Source organism: Andrographis paniculata, unplaced genomic scaffold (genome assembly GCF_009805555.1).
Source record: "Andrographis paniculata isolate CXL003 unplaced genomic scaffold, ASM980555v1 Contig30END, whole genome shotgun sequence".
Lineage (NCBI taxonomy): Eukaryota > Viridiplantae > Streptophyta > Magnoliopsida > Lamiales > Acanthaceae > Andrographis > Andrographis paniculata.
Window position 1 is genome coordinate 194,908 of NW_026137563.1, and position 19,439 is coordinate 214,346.

At 36.0% G+C, this 19,439-nt stretch overlaps 4 protein-coding genes across 10 annotated transcripts; 2 read left to right on the forward strand and 2 right to left on the reverse strand.

Annotated features, from left to right (window-relative positions):
• Positions 1-471: 471 nt before the first annotated feature.
• LOC127246755 (E3 ubiquitin-protein ligase makorin-like) lies at positions 472-5,386 on the reverse strand. Of its 2 annotated transcripts, none has more exons than XM_051268291.1 (7): positions 5,228-5,386; positions 3,968-4,055; positions 3,111-3,883; positions 2,944-3,013; positions 2,002-2,090; positions 1,831-1,893; positions 472-735 (listed from the first exon to the last, which is right to left on the reverse strand). In XM_051268291.1, exons 1-6 carry the CDS (start codon positions 5,236-5,238, stop codon positions 1,857-1,859), a joined length of 1,068 nt encoding a protein of 355 aa, XP_051124248.1. In that variant the 5' UTR covers positions 5,239-5,386; the 3' UTR covers positions 472-735; positions 1,831-1,856. The 2 variants fall into 2 exon arrangements, with proteins under 2 accessions (XP_051124248.1, XP_051124247.1); XM_051268290.1 differs by having other exon boundaries at positions 1,826-1,893.
• Positions 5,387-7,498: 2,112 nt separating this feature from the next.
• LOC127246942 (glucan endo-1,3-beta-glucosidase 4-like) lies at positions 7,499-11,019 on the forward strand. 4 transcript variants are annotated; one of them, XM_051268613.1, is made up of 6 exons: positions 7,499-7,720; positions 8,531-8,581; positions 8,670-8,736; positions 9,216-10,460; positions 10,598-10,625; positions 10,751-11,019. In XM_051268613.1, the coding sequence occupies exons 3-6, from the start codon at positions 8,673-8,675 to the stop codon at positions 10,887-10,889; spliced, it is 1,476 nt and encodes a 491-aa protein (XP_051124570.1). In that variant the 5' UTR covers positions 7,499-7,720; positions 8,531-8,581; positions 8,670-8,672; the 3' UTR covers positions 10,890-11,019. The 4 variants fall into 4 exon arrangements, with proteins under 4 accessions (XP_051124570.1, XP_051124569.1, XP_051124568.1 ...); XM_051268612.1 differs by having other exon boundaries at positions 7,499-7,692; XM_051268611.1 differs by having other exon boundaries at positions 7,500-7,720; positions 8,531-8,736.
• Positions 11,020-12,148: 1,129 nt separating this feature from the next.
• On the forward strand, positions 12,149-15,340 carry LOC127246280 (ADP,ATP carrier protein 1, mitochondrial-like). 2 transcript variants are annotated; one of them, XM_051267548.1, is made up of 4 exons: positions 12,149-12,217; positions 12,816-13,258; positions 13,527-13,898; positions 14,793-15,340. In XM_051267548.1, exons 1-4 carry the CDS (start codon positions 12,172-12,174, stop codon positions 15,087-15,089), a joined length of 1,158 nt encoding a protein of 385 aa, XP_051123505.1. In that variant the 5' UTR covers positions 12,149-12,171; the 3' UTR covers positions 15,090-15,340. The 2 variants fall into 2 exon arrangements, with proteins under 2 accessions (XP_051123505.1, XP_051123504.1); XM_051267547.1 differs by lacking the exon at positions 12,149-12,217 and adding an exon at positions 12,239-12,344.
• Positions 15,341-15,743: 403 nt separating this feature from the next.
• Positions 15,744-19,384, reverse strand: LOC127246503 (zinc finger CCCH domain-containing protein 30-like). Of its 2 annotated transcripts, XM_051267935.1 has the most exons (3): positions 19,049-19,384; positions 18,496-18,673; positions 15,744-18,011 (listed from the first exon to the last, which is right to left on the reverse strand). In XM_051267935.1, exon 3 carries the CDS (start codon positions 17,996-17,998, stop codon positions 15,935-15,937), a length of 2,064 nt encoding a protein of 687 aa, XP_051123892.1. In that variant the 5' UTR covers positions 17,999-18,011; positions 18,496-18,673; positions 19,049-19,384; the 3' UTR covers positions 15,744-15,934. The 2 variants fall into 2 exon arrangements, with proteins under 2 accessions (XP_051123892.1, XP_051123891.1); XM_051267934.1 differs by lacking the exon at positions 18,496-18,673 and having other exon boundaries at positions 19,049-19,383.
• Positions 19,385-19,439: the final 55 nt, after the last annotated feature.

The following is a 19,439-nucleotide window of genomic DNA, read 5'->3' on the forward strand; positions in this document are numbered from 1 at the left end:
TCAGTGCAGGTAAAGGGCGACGACGGACATGACGGCAGCCCCGACAACGGATCCGACAGCCGGGACGGCCATGGTCCCATCAGCGATGGGCCCGGCAGCGGGGCCCGGTGCCTCTGCCGCTTCGACAGCTGCCACTGCCACAGCGCTCACGGCAGTGACGACAATCAAGGCAGCAAAAGCAATCTTCTTCATGCCCATGGCTACTTATTTATTTATTCAGGTAAAAAATCTATCAATATTATTGCTTGCAGATAGCTAGCTTGTATATATTACTACTCCATTTTGTGAATTTGCAAGAGCCATTATATAGCCAAGGTCACATTCCATTTATAGAATTACCTTCTATTTTCGGAATATTTTCGATTGGTGTCCCAGAATTGTACTACATATTACCCACAAATAATCCTTCTATTATTAGATGCCTATGGACTTTTCTACAAATTTAAGGATTGTGAAGACAGGGCACAGAAATTTTACTAAACATCTCTTAAAAATGTAACACTTATTGTACAGTTCAAAAGAGGACCTGTGTGTATATACCAATAATGTATTCTGCCAATCCAAAATCAAACTTGAGCTCCAACACAATCGAAATGTTCACAACCACCGAATTGCAATCAAACCATAGGTGCAAACACATTACCGGTAGTATTTTGAAGGGATGGTGAATGTTGTGTAGCTGTGGTTTCGCATCCGCATCCATCACTCGTAGAATTCATGCATATAGTTTTGTACCTGAAATTGTCCACAACAGAGTTAACTTATTTATAGCATTCGATAACAAGAAAAAATACAGGAAGGCATATACCTTGCCATCATATAATGTGTATAGGTCATTTTGGAAATTCCATCTCAGAACATAGAGAACATATTGGAACGCTAATTGAGAAGATTCAACTATCATATGAGGGGCATTAATGCAACAATAAATGAGTTGAGATGGAAAAAGTTAAACAAAATAAAAAAGTATCGAGATCTATCATTGACCAAAGCTATCATAACGAATTGAAGTACAACTTCTCATTTCTAGGGTGTTTGATAAATGAAAAGGCGTTAGGGGGTTCACTAGTAATATGCATGCACCTATGTAGAACAGTAAAACAAACAAGCTTGCGTAATTAAACTCAATTTATCTCATTTAAGCTCGGTAAAAGCTCGTTATATAAATTAAGCACGATGAATCCAAAGACAAACTCAGGCTCATTCAGGGCGAAGGCCTAACTCAGAATTTTTAGCACTGCCGTTCAATAGAACTTATAATCTCTACATTAACATTAGAAGTTCGACTTCCTTATTGGGCTATTTCACATTTTATTTCTTACAAACTATGAGCAGTATAAAATTTAATGGGCAAAGCTTCAATATGGTGCCCGGACTTCCCTCCATTCAAAGCTAAACACGCATTAAAGGAAATAAAGAAGGCAATAAGTTAAGAGACAAGTCTATTTAAGTCGGGGTCTGGACTCTGGATATAAGAAGAGACATGTAAATCCAACTTGACGTGATTGTGCTTTTCTTTCATTATACGATCAGAACTAAGTGATTCAAGATTATTCTTTTTTTTCTTTGGAGACCCACTTTTGATCCAAATCAGATTTGAACCCATGAAATTTTGACATGACCCAGTAATTTCGAGTAATGATTTTTTCATGTTTTTAGATCAGGTAAATATATGCCACTCCTAAAGGGTCTAATAGGCCCTAACAAAAAAAGGCATTGCATCATTCTCAAATATAATAAGACAAATCATCTGAAAATACATAATGAACAGAAGGTTCATATAAGTACTCAAAAGTTACTTCTGTGGGGTATTTAGTATTCATACCTTACCACTTAATGAATTTGTAAGGCTTTAATCACCTTAAATGTAAATTACTAAGAAAGTCCGAGAGCCTGCAAGTATCATAATGAACTCATTAGAAGAAACAAATAAGATGGAATTGGAACATTGGTAATCAAATACTAAATCATCTCAAGAAAATTAAGGGAACGAAAGGAAACCTGATATTTTTGGCAATAACAGTATTTCCATCTTCAGCTCCAAGATGACGAAGAGCCACTTCCTCAAGACGACCATCACGATATGCATGCTACAAAAGCAAAACCCACATTAATACATGAATAGGGGAAATCTCTAACAGGAATAATTTCTGTAAGAATGAATCATCCTATTCATAAATGCACAAATCAAGCCACCTACTAAATTAAAGAACCATTTGATGGCTTATAGTTATCAATAGCAAAGTAGTACTAAAAAATTTGGCAGTTGCTTCATAATTTAGCACATTGCAGTTTTTCATGGAATCCATGCCAAACTAAAACTTCAGCATTAGTGAACCCTTTAACTCAATTCATTAAGCATAAATGTATAAAATCTCATGCAACCATCCAACTGCTCTCCAACTATCCGTAAACATAGCAGAATGTGCATCAGTAACATTGGATAGTTGTAATTTCTAAAACCTGCATTGCAACAAATGCAATTTTAGTTTGGCTAAACCCTAAACTTATCAGAATTCCAACACACATGGAGTAACATTTGTATCTTGTATGGTCTGTAAAAATATGCAAGAGCCAAGCCTTCGGCAGCACTGATCCTATGGGCTATGACTTAACCTCAAGTATAATACAGACACATTTTTATTTATTTATTTTTTTTTAAAAGGTGTTACTATAAAATTCTCATCTGAAAACCAGCATTTGGATCAGAAACCTTCCAACTCAAAAAATTAAAACAGTTAATAAACTAAAATATACTAAATGGTTGACTGGCTAGATTCATCATTAGGCAAATTGTAACAGTAACAATACAAAGGTAGTTAGAATGATCAATGCATTGATGATTCATACTTTCATAAGTGCATCTATGAACCTAAAGCTGCATAGAGATTAGAGAAACATTTCCAATTTGAAAAACTCTTGGCATAAAATAAATATATATACCTTGTAAAAACAACTGGTTCCAAAGGGGCATGTTCCATTCCCAAAGTCAAAGTGCTTGCAGTCAATTGAACTGAAACAGAGTTACAACGATGAGTCCAGATAAGTACATATACATAAAAGAGAGAGAACTAGATAGATAGAGAGAGAGAGAGAGAGATGAATATTACTTCAACTTTGCCATGTAGGACTCAACAATCTCCTGCTTTTCTTCCTTTGAGGAATACCAAATGACACTAGGGATGACAAAGTATGAAAGTTTTCGACATATAGGGCAGGATCTCAATGTAGAATTGGCATCCATGCCAGATGAAGGTGAAGTGCTCCGCCAGTTCCTGATACATGCTATACAAAATGGATGGTCGCACTCTGATAATATTCCAAACTTTCTTTCTGATGGTGTAGGCTTTGTGAGAATACGTTCTAGGCAAACACTGCACTCTATTTCTTGACTACGTCGCAATGCTTCCAAATGTTTTTGCCTCTTCTCACACATTTTCAGGTGCTCTTCTCTTTCTTGGGGCCTGAAAGGATGCAAACAATTTTTCTTGCACATGGGACAAAGATCACCATGCATGTTAGGACAATTCACACCACGCGGACATTCACCAGCAGCTGCAAATGAGCATATTGGCCTGTCAGCAGGACCACTAGGCCTACTATCTGCAAAATCATCGTCACTCTGTAGTTCATTGTGTTGTCCGGTATTATTTAACCATGCAAGCTTGCTAGAAAGGAGAAGTGGCCCATTAGAAGTTGGATAATCAGCAGTATCAGTGGTGAGACTGACACCAGATGATGCAGTGCCAGAAGGAAGTTGTTGCATAAGAGAAAGGTTTGCTGAAGAAGTTGAAGCTGGAGATTGTTGCCGAGAAATTTTGATATGGTCATATCGACACCTACTTCCATATGAGCAAGCACCCTTTTGATAGTAGGTACATATCTGAATAACAATGGTGGGACGTAAAGATCAGCATGACAACATAGAAAAAGTGTATGGCTGTGTGTAGGTTGAAAAGAACTTAACAGTATTTGGTGGAGCACTCCAATCATGTGCATATTCACAATGTTCCCCCTTCAGACATGCCCCATGGGCAAAGAATTTGCAAAGCACCCTGAGGAAATCCAATCATAAAACTCCGATAAACAAAACAAATATTAATTGTAGGAGATCCAATCTCGCGATATACTCCTCTTTTCAGTTGGAGGGAATTTTTGTTGTCCTGGATATTCCTCCAAGTAAGAAGTTCTACCTTAAATTGTAGCATTCAGATAGTATCATGTACAATTGCACATCTCATATCTCAAACCCTCGTAATCAAATGTTAATAAGAAGCAAGTGCGCAATGATGCTTACTGAATTCGCAAATAGCCTCATCTTCCAAGAGGATAACATTAATTTATTCTTAATAGCTTCAACAGATACACCCTCAAATGAAAACCATGTATTTTTGTTCGTTATGGAATGGAAATTCCAATCATAAACCTTCCTGTACTTAGACCATGTTACGATAGTTTTAAACTATGACTTTAAATAATAATAATAATAAAGAGCTCCCCAAAAATTCTTTAGTTTCAACCACTTTTGAGTGATATAGTTATCACCTCATACCACTTGGATAAATTTTAACAATTTACAAAATTCAATCATTAACTTGCATCATGGCAAGCTCCAAGATTCACTTATATTCAGCTTTAAAAAATGACTAAATCTTTATCACCTTATATGACTGGATAAATTTCAACAATTTACTAAATCCAATTATTAACTTGCATCATGGCAAGCTACATGATTTACTAATGTTCAGCTTTACAAAATGATTCTGTGCTGCTCTCAAATGCAAAATTATTAAAAAGTATTATGGCAGAGAACAAAGTAAGCATTCCCCAGCTTGGCTTGTTTTGCAAACCCATGTTTAGTCACTCACAATATACTTTTCACAGTAACTATCTAAAACATAGCTCTTCTACAATTTCTAAATGATGAGTTTTGATTGAAGGTACTAAAAAACCATGCTATGGAGTAAATAACCTGCCCGCATACTATAAGAAAATCAATTTCTTTCAGTGTTTTCTTGCGCAGAAATTTTACTATACTCGTTGAATATCTAAACAACCAACAATTCACTGCGTTCTCAAAACTCTAACAATCAAGACAAGTGGAGCTGCAGTAAAACCTTAACCACGATAGAAGCTATAACATAAAAACGAATCCCCAATCATCTGAGATTGGAAGAAATTGCAACAATAATGACCAACCGAAGTTCATATAGTCGAATTGGCGTACCGATTAGACATGAAATCGATGCGAATTTCCAGAAAGATGAGCGGCAGCAGCGGCGACGACTACGAGAGCATTCAGGCCGATCAATAATATACGGCACTGAGTAATGCAATTAGGGCTTTCGGAATTTGGGCGGTTGGGATGTTTGGTAGGAAGATTTTATTTCTATTGTTTTTGCAGCTTGGTGCTTTGATTTTAAGCTTATTATAAAAAGACAACAGTGGCAGGTATTATTAATAAACCATATTCATATTATTTATATTATTGTAACACTTTCATTATATATATATATTTTTTATTTATATACCGTGTATGATAAGTTAGGTGATAAAAATAATTTGTTATATTATTATAGCATAATACTTAAATTATGTTAAAATAATATTATTGTTAAAATTACAAAGAAAAAAAAATTGTATAAAATTAATTATAGTATTATAATTTATAATAAGCTTACAAAGACTATTTTGTAAAAAAAAAAATAATCAAATATAATATAATTGTATCTTATATTAATCAAATGAAATAAATATTATCTTAATTAAATTATTAAGTTTGTAATATATTAAAATAATCTTAAAATGATATTTTAATTATTTAAAGCAAACATACTATAAAAATATAAAATAATTTTTAAAAAAATATAGGATTTTTTTAATTATTTTTTTCTTTCTTTAACTTTTTTTCTTTTTAATTTTTTTTTTTCTATTACTCAAATGTATTGTTCTCATCAAACATAATAATGTAGTATATTACATTAACAATAGTTTTACCAAAAACAACAAAAATTAAATTATAGAAAAACACAATAAATATATTTAAAGTATTTGAAGGTAAAGTAAATAGGTATAAGCCTTAATATTTTGTACTGGAAAATAATTTGTTTATTTAATATTTTTTATATTAAATATATAAATAGTATAAAAAATATGTTAAATTGTATAAGATCATATTGCGTTTTATTTTAATTACTCACTTAATTATACCGGAGTATTACACAAATTTGGTTGAATTTTAGTACTCATTAATTTTTTTTATATATCAAATTAAACATCTATTTATTAATATTTTTTATATTATAAATATTAAAAATCAATTTCATATTAAACACGTTGGTTAATAGTATTTTTTACACTATGTCATACTCCCCCGTCCCAGATACCATGTCCACGTTGCCGTTTCTGTCCGTCCCACATACCATGTCATTTTCTTTTTTGAAAAATGATTACATACTTTAATCTCATTTTAAATTTTTTAATTTTATCTCTTTTTTTAATTTTAATTAAACTAATTAGTTATCTTAATCTTAATTTATAATTATTTATATTATAGAATAATTATTTTCACTAATACATTCTTAATTATCTACTAATTACACTCCTTCTAAAATACCGTATCTACAGTGTAGCAGAGACGGTATTTTTGGGACGAAAGGAGTAGTATTTTAAGAATAATAAGTTTTTGTTATTAATTATTAAAAATATTTTTGAAATCATGATATTATTTGGGTGAAATAATTCCATAGACATTTCTTTTAATAATATTAATATATTATGTATTCATTTCATTCACAAAATTTAGGCATACTATTTGGCAATAAAAATATAATAGGCTAAAAAATAAAATAGATGTAGTATTAGAAAAAATTATTATAAAATTAATAAAAAATAATGAAATAGGTAAAAAAAAAAAAATTAGTAAGACAGTGACAGTTAATTATTATTTTTAATATAAGAATAATAAAATTATAAATAAATAAAATTATTTATTATAAATAATTTATCTATAAATTTAATAATAACAAAAGATCGACATAAATTTCGAGGATAAAGAAATATAAAAATTAACTTTTAAATCATTCGCTTAAGTACTTATTCTTTATTTATTATTTATTATTTATAAAGTATCGGTAAAAATCAAATCCCAAATGCAAAATACAGAACACTTTTAAGTCTACTGGGATGTGTTTGTTTGGCTTTGAATTTTGATTTAGAATTTAAAAAATAAAAAAAAATAAACTTAAACAATTATTTAATAGTATGATATAAATATATTAGATATAGATATTTAAAATGTAAAAATATTTTTAATTATAATATAAAAAATAAATAAATAATAAAAAATATTGAAAAATCTCCGAACATTTTAAGAAGTAGGGGTATAATCGTAATAGAAAATAATATTCCAAAAACAGACAGGTATATAATACAGAAAAGCCGTGCAAAGTCGGATTGACACTGATATATTGTATGCACACAGACAAACACATATAGACTATATATACATACAAACTGTCCAGTCTGTATTGTAGTCTGTAGGCTCCCTCCAGACCTGCCGCTTTACCTTCCCTCCTGCAACGCCCACGCCCTCTCAGCTGCATCCCCCACACCACACCTCTCATCGTCATTCATACTCAATCAAGAAGATTCTCTGCATACGTTGCCGGAAGTTGCTCCAGTCCATCGGAGGTCTATTTGCGGTTTTGTGTTTTTCTGCGTGAGTTGAATTTGTGTCTCTGTATGTGGTTTTTAAATTAGTGGTAGGTTTTTGGCGGTTGGTTTGGTCTATTGCTTGTTAATTGTTTATGGTTTTATTGTAATTGGCGTGTGTTTGAGTTCTATGGCGTAGTGAATTGAATATATTTGGGCTCTGTTGATGTTTCACGACAAGCTAAAAAGGGGGAAAGAGTTGCGAATTGTGCGAGTAGATTCATGTGGTTGTTAGGCTCTGTGTGAGTATAGGAATTTCTTGATTTTGTATCTCCTCTTGGATTTCTGTTGTGTGTGGAGTTTCCAGGTGTTTGTCTTCTGGATGATGGAAATGCATTCGTTTTACGTTATTGATTTCTTGCTATTTGATGATTTTTTTCTTGTACCTGGCTCGATACGAGGGACCTGGGATGAGATTTATCCACTTAACCTTCCATGTTTGGAACTAAATTGCTTGTTTTTGTCGTCCAACATCTGACTTTTACTCTGATGCCGTTGTTTTGCATGCCCATGGGTGCTTGGTTGGATAAGGTGCTTTGGAGGGATTTTAGGGATTTCTGATACTGGTTTAGTGCATTATTTTAGTTTCAAAATTGTAGAACAATCTGTTCCTTTGTTTTGCATAAGCTCTGAATTGGCAGAAAATGATAAAATGGGTTTTAATTGTTTGTTATACAAGTTTGGGTTATTATTGGACTAAATTCATGTATATGGCTAGTCTGTTCATTACATTGCATTGCTGGCTTATAAGGATAGATTTATGTGTATTTTTGTCACACATGGACGGGACAGCTTATCTCCCAAAGTACTGATGCAGGTGCTTGTGACATTTCTGCTTGCTGAGGCTATCATCTGAAGGGCAATATTTGCAAGTTCTTTCCATTTGAGGCAATATTTTATATGGTCTTCTGAAAAGTAGTAAAAATTATCTGATAAGTGGAACTCACTTTCTGTAGCTGATGAAGGCAGCATTATGGCTTCAAGCTATCGTGTTGTGGTGCGGATTGTTCTTCAATACACTAGGTGGTTCCTGCAACGTGATCTAGTTTTGCAGCTTGTTCAAAATTGTTCTTTTTTTTTTTTTTTTTTTAATTTTCTTATAGATTGGGTTTTAAAGTCTTAATATATTTTCCTAAGTTTAATAGGATGAAAATTACTATAGATTATTTTGCTTACCCTTGTGCTATTTGGTTTCCAAATTAAGATATAGTTAATTTACTATTTCGGGGTTTAGGCAGCTTCTTATTCTATATTTCTTCTTATCCAAAGATTGCATAATGGTATGAACATCATTTGCTATGTTAGAATCCAAATCACCATGTTTTTGATGTATATAGTGATCATGTCATATTCAATTGTACATTGCAAATTCATGTAGAATATTGTAGGGTATTTGTAGTATGTGCTTATATTTTGCTTTTTCCCATTTTCACTACATGCTGTATTGAATAATCAGTTTCAACTTCTTGTAGTTTCTAATCATAACATCATTTTGTGTCCAGGTTTGTTTGTTGGGGTAAATATTGGAACTGATATATCAAATCTTCCTTCAGCTGCTGAGATAGTTGCAATTCTTAGAGCTCAACAAATAAATCATGTGCGACTTTTTGATGCCGATCCTCGCATGCTGAATGCCCTCTCAAACACTGGGATTGAGGTTATGGTTGGTGTCAAAAATGAAGAAGTCATCGGTATTGGAAGATCAGCTTCAGCCGCTGCAGCCTGGATCAATAAAAATGTGGCAGCTTATGTGCCCAAAACTAACATCACTGCCATTGCTGTGGGCAGTGAAGTCCTTACTTCGACCCCAAATGCAGCCCCCAGATTAGTCCCTGCTATGAATTTCCTCTACAAGGCTCTTGTTGCTTCAAATCTAAACAATGTTGTCAAAGTATCAACCCCGAATTCGATGGACATTATTCCTCAGCCATTTCCACCTTCGACTGCATCCTTTAACATGACTTGGAACTCTACTGTCTACCGGATCCTGCAGTTCTTGAAGAACACTAATTCCTTCTTCATGCTGAATACTTACCCTTACTACGAGTATGTCAAAGGCAACGGCATATTCCCTCTGGAGTATGCCCTTTTCAAACCGCTTCCCTCGGTCAAGCAAATTGTGGATCCGAACACCCTTTTTCACTACAGCAGTATGTTCGATGCTTTGGTGGATGCTGCCTATTTCTCTATTGCTGCATTCAACTTTTCAGGGATTTCTATAGTTGTTACTGAAACTGGATGGCCATGGTTTGGTGGTGCTAACGAACCTGATGCCACTGTTACTAATGCTGAGATGTACAACAATAACTTGATTAGGCGTGCATCGAATGACTCTGGTACGCCCAGTCAACCTCGACTTCCCATTAATGCATACATATATGAACTGCTCAATGAAGACAAGAAGCCTGGACCGGTTTCGGAGAGAAATTGGGGAGTCCTGTTTCCCAATGGGACTAATGTTTATGATGTGAGTTTCAGTAGTGGCAGTCTCGGCGCTAATTCATCGACAGGGTATTGTGTGGCAAGACCAGGCGCGGATGAACGTTCCTTGCAAAGTGGACTCGACTGGGCTTGCGGGCCTGGTCAAGCTAACTGCAGTGCCATCCAGCAAGGGCAGCCTTGTTACACACCGAACACTATCGAAAATCATGCTTCGTATGCTTATAATGACTACTATCAGAAAAAGCAGAGCTCCGGTGCGACTTGCGACTTTGGGGGCTCAGCTACACTAACCAATGTCGATCCTAGTAAGTTCAGTTATGCCTTCTCATCGAAAGTATTTTTTTGATGCTTTTGTCGATGATTATGTTCTCTTTTCCTCGAAATCTTTGAGGTGTAGAAGCATTATTGCAGAACTTTACTGGTATTTTTTGCTTCTTTGCAGGCTATGGCTCATGTATATTCACAGGAAGGTTAGTGCCTGTGCCTAATTACTATCCTGTCGAGATTTATTCGTAATCACGATGTTTTTGTTCATTCTTTTGATCATTTTGATTAAGCCTTTAACATTCTTCCGGGTTTATACTTTGGGATGCAGTCTGAATTCAAGCATCGGCGGGGGAGGGCAGTTCCCGCCTCCGGCATTTGGACCGCCGGCGTCGGTAAGCTCAAGAAATTCATTTTGTTTTGGCACAATTGGTTGCTTAATGATAATAGTAATAATATCATCAATGTGAAGAAGCATAGGATTTTGATTCTTGATTAGCTTTACTTTGAAATCTGGGGTGATTGCAATGAAGCTTCAATGTACAATTGCTCATGCAACATTTTTTTTTTCAATTATTATTATTATTAACAATGTGCATGTTTTCTCCCTCTCTACACAAGTTACACATACTATATATGCATATATATATATATATATATTCCCTCCGTCTCACATACCATGTCCACGTTGCCGTTTCTGTCCGTCCCACATTCTATGTCACTTTTTTTTAAAAAAAAATGATTACACACTTTAATTTCATTTTAAACTTTTTAATTAATTTTTTTTTAAAATTTTAATTAAATTTTAATCTTAATTTATAATTATTTATATTATAGGATAATTATTTTCACTAATATATTTTTAATTATTTATTAATTATACCCCTCATAGAATACGGTGTCTACGGTGTAGCAGGAGGTAGTATAATATACATGACGGTTGTTATAACCCATACAAATATAACATATGAACTAACACATGATATACAATGTTATAAATACAAAGCTATCCGAAAGTGCGCACGGAATAAACCCACGTTCGGTCACAGTCACAAGTCCAAGTCCAACCCGTGCCCCATCAGGGATGCCTTACGAAACTACCTAAAAATGAACAATTATATGTATGAAAATTGGTCCTAAAAATGAACTATTATATGTATGAAAATTGGTCTTTGGCATAATATATATTTAAAAAAAGTAGATAATTTGAATAGAAAAAATGTTCATAAGAACATAACAACATGTTTTATTTAAAATATCGTATTAAATAAACTTTTAACTCAAAATTTTTTATATTCCCAAGGTTGATCAAATAAACAAACTGCATAGCTTTGGTTGTAAAATCCAACTTTGCAACATTGGAAATAAAAGAATTATTCAATATTTTGAAGAAGCTTTCGAAGGCAAGCAGGCAGGCGAGTCAGCCAATCATTTTTGTCAACGGCAAAGAACACAATAACAACCCTCGCAACGACATTTCAAATATGCCGCGTTCCTACCGCAGTCAAGCTTTGATTGTATTTGCACTTTCAACCCCCAAAAAGTGAATAATAAAATTTTGAATGAAATTAAATATTAATGTCATTATAAGAAAGTGTTTGATATAACATATTCACCCATAATTTTAATATAATATGAAAAAATAATAATAATAGTAGTTGGGATCATACTGTATTTAATTATTTTAATCATAATATACATGAAAAGCACATATTCATCTTTTGTAGGCGACTTATCTCAGTCCAACTAATTATGGTGACGTCTAAACGGAAGAAGACAGTTTCTGAGAATCTTCGAGGTATGAAAATTCATTCGTTCCTTTGTTGCTGGATTATTTCCGCTCTATATAATGCGCTTGATTTTCATCTTTGTTGAGATATTTATTATTTGTGTGCAATTTGAATTCCTTGGTGTTCTGTTAATCGGTAAGTTCCTTATTTTTGGTACATTTTTGTGCTTAGATTCAATTTTGGATGATCCTATCGATCTAAGATTTTCTGCTATTCGGTTGCAATTCGTCTTTCATCTAAATTACTTTTGTCGTTTCCTGCAACTTATTATTAGTGTTTTTTAATTCTACTTACAGCTTACTGGAACTCGTTTTGCTCAGTTAATTGAAATTGTTCTGATTCTGTTCGTCTTCTCCAACATCTCCGGATTTTAATTAATAACTATGGGTTTTTATATATATAATGTTGTTCTGGATGTTCAATTCTCATTGGCATGTCTGTGCGACGTTCTACGCCGTAAAAGATGATTCTGAATTCTGTCTGTTTGATATGATCTGTTTCCAAACAATGGAGTATATATAATCAAGTCAAATTAAGTTGGTTTTATTCCCCAACTGCACTCATGTTTCTCTAACAGAAATGATTTTGCTTTCCGATGATCCACAGGTGAAAATTGCTTGGTTCTGAGAGAAAACGAGATGAGTGCAAATCAGTCACAGTATCCGACCGCAAATCGCGTTTTTCAGGTCTCTAATGTGTTGCAGTATCGGAGAACGGCAGTTACGGAGACACATCCATGGCCGACAATCACAGGCACAGAAACGGTTTCCCCTGTTTTCGTGCAAGCTCCAGCAGAGAGGGGACTGAACAGATTTGCGGTGGATTTCCTGATGGGTGGAGTGTCGGCGACAGTGACTAAAACGGCTGCTGCTCCTCTGGAGCGTGTGAAACTTCTGATCCAAAATCAGGATGAAATGATAAAAAATGGGAGGCTATCTGAACCCTACAAAGGAATTGGGGATTGCTTCAAGAGGACTGTAAGAGATGAAGGATTTGCTTCTTTGTGGAGAGGAAACACCACTAATGTCATCCGCTACTTCCCCACTCAGGTTTGCTTCTATCCATCTCTCCATTCTCATTGCTGCATTTTGATTTTTTGCATATTCAGATTGTTGAGCATAATGTATGATGTATGAATATGCCTTGGGGGATTTCACAGCAGCTTTTGAGACTGAATTTGAAAATTGAAACAAGTTAGAAAAACTCAACTGATAGGATCGAAAACTAACTAGAAATTGATACAATGGTGCATTTTCATTCCAATTTATGTTTAAGAATTAAAAGATAGTAAAATCTTTTGATAATTTTACTTTCCAGGCCATAAATTTTGCATGCAAGGATTACTTCAAAGGGCTGTTCAACTTCAAGAAAGATAAGGATGGGTACTGGAAATGGCTTGCAGGCAATGTAGCCTCTGGCAGTGCAGCCGGCGCCACATCCTCCTTGTTTGTTTATTCATTGGACTATGCTCGTACTCGGCTGTCTAGTGATGCAAAATCCGTGCAGTCGGGAGGGCAGAGGCAGTTCAATGGTCTGGTTGATGTTTATAGGAAGACACTAGCATCGGATGGCGTTGCTGGATTATACAGAGGATTCTATATATCGTGTTTTGGAAGCATCGTGTACCGAGGCCTCTACTTCGGGATGTATGACTCTTTGAAGCCCGTTGTTCTCACAGGGAAGTTGCAGGTATGTTATAATTATAAACCACATTCTTGAGAGCCTCTTTTTCAGAAATATGATAAAATGGTGCATTGTTCTTTCTAGGTATCATCTAATTAGTTAGTGTATGCTCTGTTTTGCTGTGCATCACTTCACTTAGTTGCATAATTTAAAATTGAAATTGGTTAACTTTGTCTACTCCTTAATAAAGAGCTTGGTCTGAAACATTTTCCCACCATAGCTGTAGGGTGAGTTGGTTTATCCAATAATTTTAACATTTATTTGGTTATGTTTATTTATTCCTTAAATTTTATCCTAAATAATATTTTAATAAAATCTTATCCTAAATAATATTTTAATAAAGTCTTTTTGTGAGAATAAATGATATAAGTCTGCTAAATTTAGGAATATTTCAATTGTAAGTTATAAAATAAATGCTCTTGGCGGATAATAATTACAAAGGATAAATTTGATGGTGGGAGAGAGTATATTTTTTTAAAAAAAATTATGTGTTAAATAGTAAAAAAAAATGTTTGATATCTAAACTAGACAAACTCTTTAAAATATTTTGAAATTTATTGAGTTGATTTTCAAATCTATGTAACAGGTTAAAAAGTTATAAAAAATATAGAGGATTTGTTTAAATAGTTTAGTTTGAAATGTTTTTTTATGTAAAATATAAAGAAGTTGTTCATAATATAAAAATATAAAGAGTTATATTGAATTAATTTTAACGGTGGTTACTACTGATGACTAACTTGTTAAATAGTAAGTTATAGTAAGTTATGAGTTAACAGATTGCCTCATTGGTCCATTTTGACAATTCTAATTAAAACAATGCATGGCACTATGTACTATTACATCAATGATGAAAACCATATAGAGATAAGTAATATGTGGTGGGATTTCTTTGAATATCAGGATAATTTTATGGCTAGCTTTGGGCTGGGTTGGGTGGTGACGACAGGGGCGAGCCTGGCGTCGTACCCAATCGACACGGTGAGGAGAAGAATGATGATGACGTCAGGGGAGGCTGTGAAATACAAGGGATCGATGGATGCATTGTCGCAGATAGTGAAGAAGGAAGGCATGCGATCGCTGTTCAAAGGGGGCGGAGCCAACATACTTAGAGGCATTGCAGGTGCGGGTGTGCTTGCCGGCTATGATAAGCTGCAGGTACTCGTGTTTGGAAATAAGTATGCTTCTGGTGCTGCCTAACCTGAATATCAATGCAATGGATGGTGCGTCCTTCGTTTATTTATTTATTTATTTTTTGATAACGTGGGAATTGCAAACTAAATCTGATAAGCAAGTCACACATGGTAGGTGAACCTGAAGATGTTAGGATTTGAATCCGTTATTTCACGGTTACAAGTTTATTTTTCACACCACTAGGTCATTCCTTACCGACATAGTATATCCTTTATTGATTGATTATGTTTATATATTTATTTGTTGGGAGTGTCGTTTATTGATTTGAAATTTCATATCTCAGTATATATCTATACAAACCATATATGATGATGATGATAAATTATATAGAGAGGAAGATTGAGATATATAGATGGTTTGAGTTGAGATGTAGAACTGGTTAAATTGAATCTGTTTTGTTTTAAGTTTTTAATTTCTTAGTGTATTGTTTGATGTTATAAATATATTAATCTTATTTTTTTTTCAAAAAATAGCATTAATATATTCAACTTTTTCACAAAAACATATAACTTAAAAAACAATTGTCTATATCTTGAAAATATGGAGTAATAATCTAAACCCAAAATTAAAAATAACAAATGGAAACTCCTGTAATTAATCATCAACAATACAAGTATATAAAAAAATTAATCCAAGTCCAATACATATTTGTGCTTAGAGTGAGGGAAGTAAAGTCAAAAATTCAATAATAATAATGATAATAGTAAAAATATAGCCATAATTATAGAGAGCTTCAAAACGGCTGCCTGCGCTTGCCATTTTCATCTGCTGCTCTTTCTTTCCAAAAAACCACAAAAATTACACTTCCTAACCGTCTCTCTAAGTCTAATAAATAAATAACGGTAAAAAGTTTAGTTTAACTTAACCGCGAGCTGATCCAGTTGCATCTGCTCCAACCAAGCCCCTAAAACCGAATGATCTATCAACTCACTTTCAGAATTACTATATTTCACGCACTCACCAGACACAGCCGGAGCTTGCCTGTTCGCCGCCATCTCCATCGGTGGTTCCCGACCAAGAGGCCGACTCCACAAGGGGTCAGCTATTTCTCCGGCGGGCTCGCCAAAAGGCGATCTTTTTAGACAATCTTGATCGTCTCCACCCACAGACCAATCAACTTTTCTGTTAGATGATGATCCCCAGTTCGACCAAGCTCCGCCGGGTGACCCAACGGGCGAACGGACGGGTCCGCGCAGGCCGGAGGCCGAGAGACGAGCACCGCCACTCATTGAAGCAGCAGCAGAAGCCTCTAGACTTCTCGGTGACATAATCCTCGGAGACAAGGCACCCAAAGAAGCCTGCAACAAGGAGTGGTCAGCATTATTTCTCGGCGAAAACACCGTCGTCGTGTTAACCGGCGGCAAATTGCTCTGCTGAAACTGATTGAACACGGCAGCTTTGTGCGTGGGCGAGAAAATCCCCGAAGCCCCAGCCTGATCGGAAAATCTCGGCGAAGAAGACATAGTCTCAGCCGAAAACATCTCTTCAAGGTTCGAAGGAGCCAGTGCAGACTGAGATCGACCAGAATGACTCAGCATCGAAAGATTCGCATGCGAGGGTGAGAAATATGTCAAATCGGCGTCAATTTCGCACAAAAGATTTAGATCCTCAGGCGGAATGTCACGAGCACTGATAGAAGATCTCAAGCGGCTGGACTGGAGATTGCTACCAGGAAGATGAAGAGCAGGTGCATTCATTTGAGGCCATGGCGCGGATGAATGAGAGAGCCCGTTCGGAGTCGGCGACAGCGTCTGGTTGAACGCGGCGGGATTAGGCATAATCGAGGTAGGCGAGCTGGGCATGAGGCTCAAAGCTGCAGCCATGTCCATGAAGCCGGCAGCCGAGGCAGCTGATCTAGGAGAAGGAACGCCCGACCCAGTCGAGACATACAAGGGGCGGAGCTCGTCGGGGGTGTGGGCGAAGAAGCAGACCTGTCTTTCGCAGCTCGTACCGTCTTTGCACATTCTTGTTCGGTACTGAGCAGGGTGCAGCCAGCACTCGAACACGCCGTGCGCATATTCGCACATGTCGCCTCGCCTGCACGCACCTTTACGAAACTCGGGACACGGGACGCAGCTGTAGTGGAACTTCCGCGGGTCTCTTCTGCGGGCATTCTCGCCGGGGTGAACGAACGGGCATTCGGTCCAATCGTGGGAATATGCTCTCGAACACGGCCTGACCTTGAATGAATACATGCGGAACTCGTCTGTTAAGTATATGCCATTTCTGATGTCGGGTAGGGACGGATCCACGGGATAATGTTTCTTCTCTGAGGCAGAGTTAGGATGAACGTCGTTGAACTTTGAGGCCATTGGAGAATATTCCGAATCAGACTGATAAAATGGGTCCGGAGAAGATGATAATACGGGCGAAGACACGTTGGAGGCAGATACAGAAACTCGTAGATTACTACAGTCACCGGCAGATGCATTTGAAGCACTGTTTACGAGCAAGTCCTCGAGAGCAGTTCTAGCACCGGGAAGCATCGGAGGAACTACAATCACATCAATTGGGCGTAGACCACAGGCATCCTCGACGGTCGGATCAGCACCGGCAGATAATAAAATTTTGACAGCGTCGTAGGCGTTAATAGACCCTCCAAAAGCAGCACAGTGGAGTGCAGTCCACTTGTCTTGGCCACATAATCTGTTCAAATCAACCTCAGGTAGAGCAACTATCAGCTTCAAGACATCGACACTACCATATGACGCAGCCACCGTCAAAGGCGTTCTCTCTTCGAGGACTATTTGCTTTGAACCTCTCTTACGGACATACCATAGCCCAGCCTCGTCTATCCCGGAAAAATCAAGCTCAATGGATCGCTTGAATGCTTCAACATCATTGTTGGCAGCTAGTTCATGTAAGCTCGGAAAGGATTCCTCAGTAGCCATAGATAAAGTACTTGTATCCTTCATATCTTAAGATTACCTGGTAGAGAAAATAACAACGATTAGTTAATCCACAAACAAGCAACTTCAGATTAGACATCTTGTGATCGAAAAGGAAAATTCATCAAACAAAAAAGAAAAAGATCTAAAGTTGTAGTGGCTGTTAATTGTTATCAAGATTTAGGTACATGAAATTGTGAACCAACCATACATGTTAGGATATATGTTTCCAAATTAAAACACAAACCCCGATTTTTTGTTCTCTTTGATAACTTGGCTACTTTTATTCGAATGTAAATTTAATCCTATTCACAGAATTCTTCAGCCTAAAAGGGAAATCAGAAATATTGTGAACGAAAACTACTCCTACCATTCAACTCAACAAAAACTAACACCATTTTAAACATTTTGAACACTCTAAAATACGTTATCATAGATAAAAATAGCATATAGAAGGAATCACACGTAATTAGTCGAATGAAATTCATCAAAAATAGGAAGAAGTGTGGATTTTAGGCATGCACCTATAGCAATAGCAACACTTGAACAAGTCTGGCTTAGGTATGCCATCCACAATTAAAAATTACGACCGTAGCACGATTCCAAGGGACAGAATTGCGAACAACCACAAAGAGAAGATCTGGAGAGTTACGGGAAATTTATCCGAAGACAGAAGGGAAAACATATCGACAACGCCACAACCTATCCACCAATTCGCTATCACGTCATCCAAATCCGACTACAGGTAAACAACTTTTGAGGAAGAGAATATGCATATTGCTAAAATTAGTATATATCTTTACGTTTAGACTTAGATAACAAATAGCTCCAAAATGTTTCATCAATCATACTTAGACAAAAACGAATCGTCGCGTACATACGTTTTCCAGAATCAGCCATCTAAATAGCTGCCAATCTCTGTAAACCAAAACATCAGCTAACAAAGATCGCTAAAACGCATCGTAAACCTAAAGAACAAATCAATTTCGTGCAGCAAAAAACACAAGCTCACAAATTACAGTAGAAATCATTTCAAAATAAAGTCAACGCACAAAATAACCTATGAATCAAACTCACCAATGGTCCCAAAAATCGACGCTACTGCCAAAGACCTGCAAAATCATCACATCCGTAGCACAGACATCATCGATCCACCGATTGGGCCACGCAAAACCAAAAAAACCTAAAATTAATACGGCGCCATAAAAATCCTCGACATGCGGCAGGCAGGTTAAGCGTAGCGTTGTCTGTCGTCTACATAAAGAAGGCAAACGTCATCCGTACAGGAAAGGACTGCGAGAGGGCGGCAGAGCGAAGATCAGTGACGACTGAGGAGTGAGAGAGTGTTTTAGGGGAGCGGTTTTCGAAATGAATGTGAAATGAGCTTGAAATTTACGCCAAATGAAAGTCGGTCTCGATGACATATTTTTTTACGAAAGTCAAGGGCGGTGGCTGTGGGATCCACCTT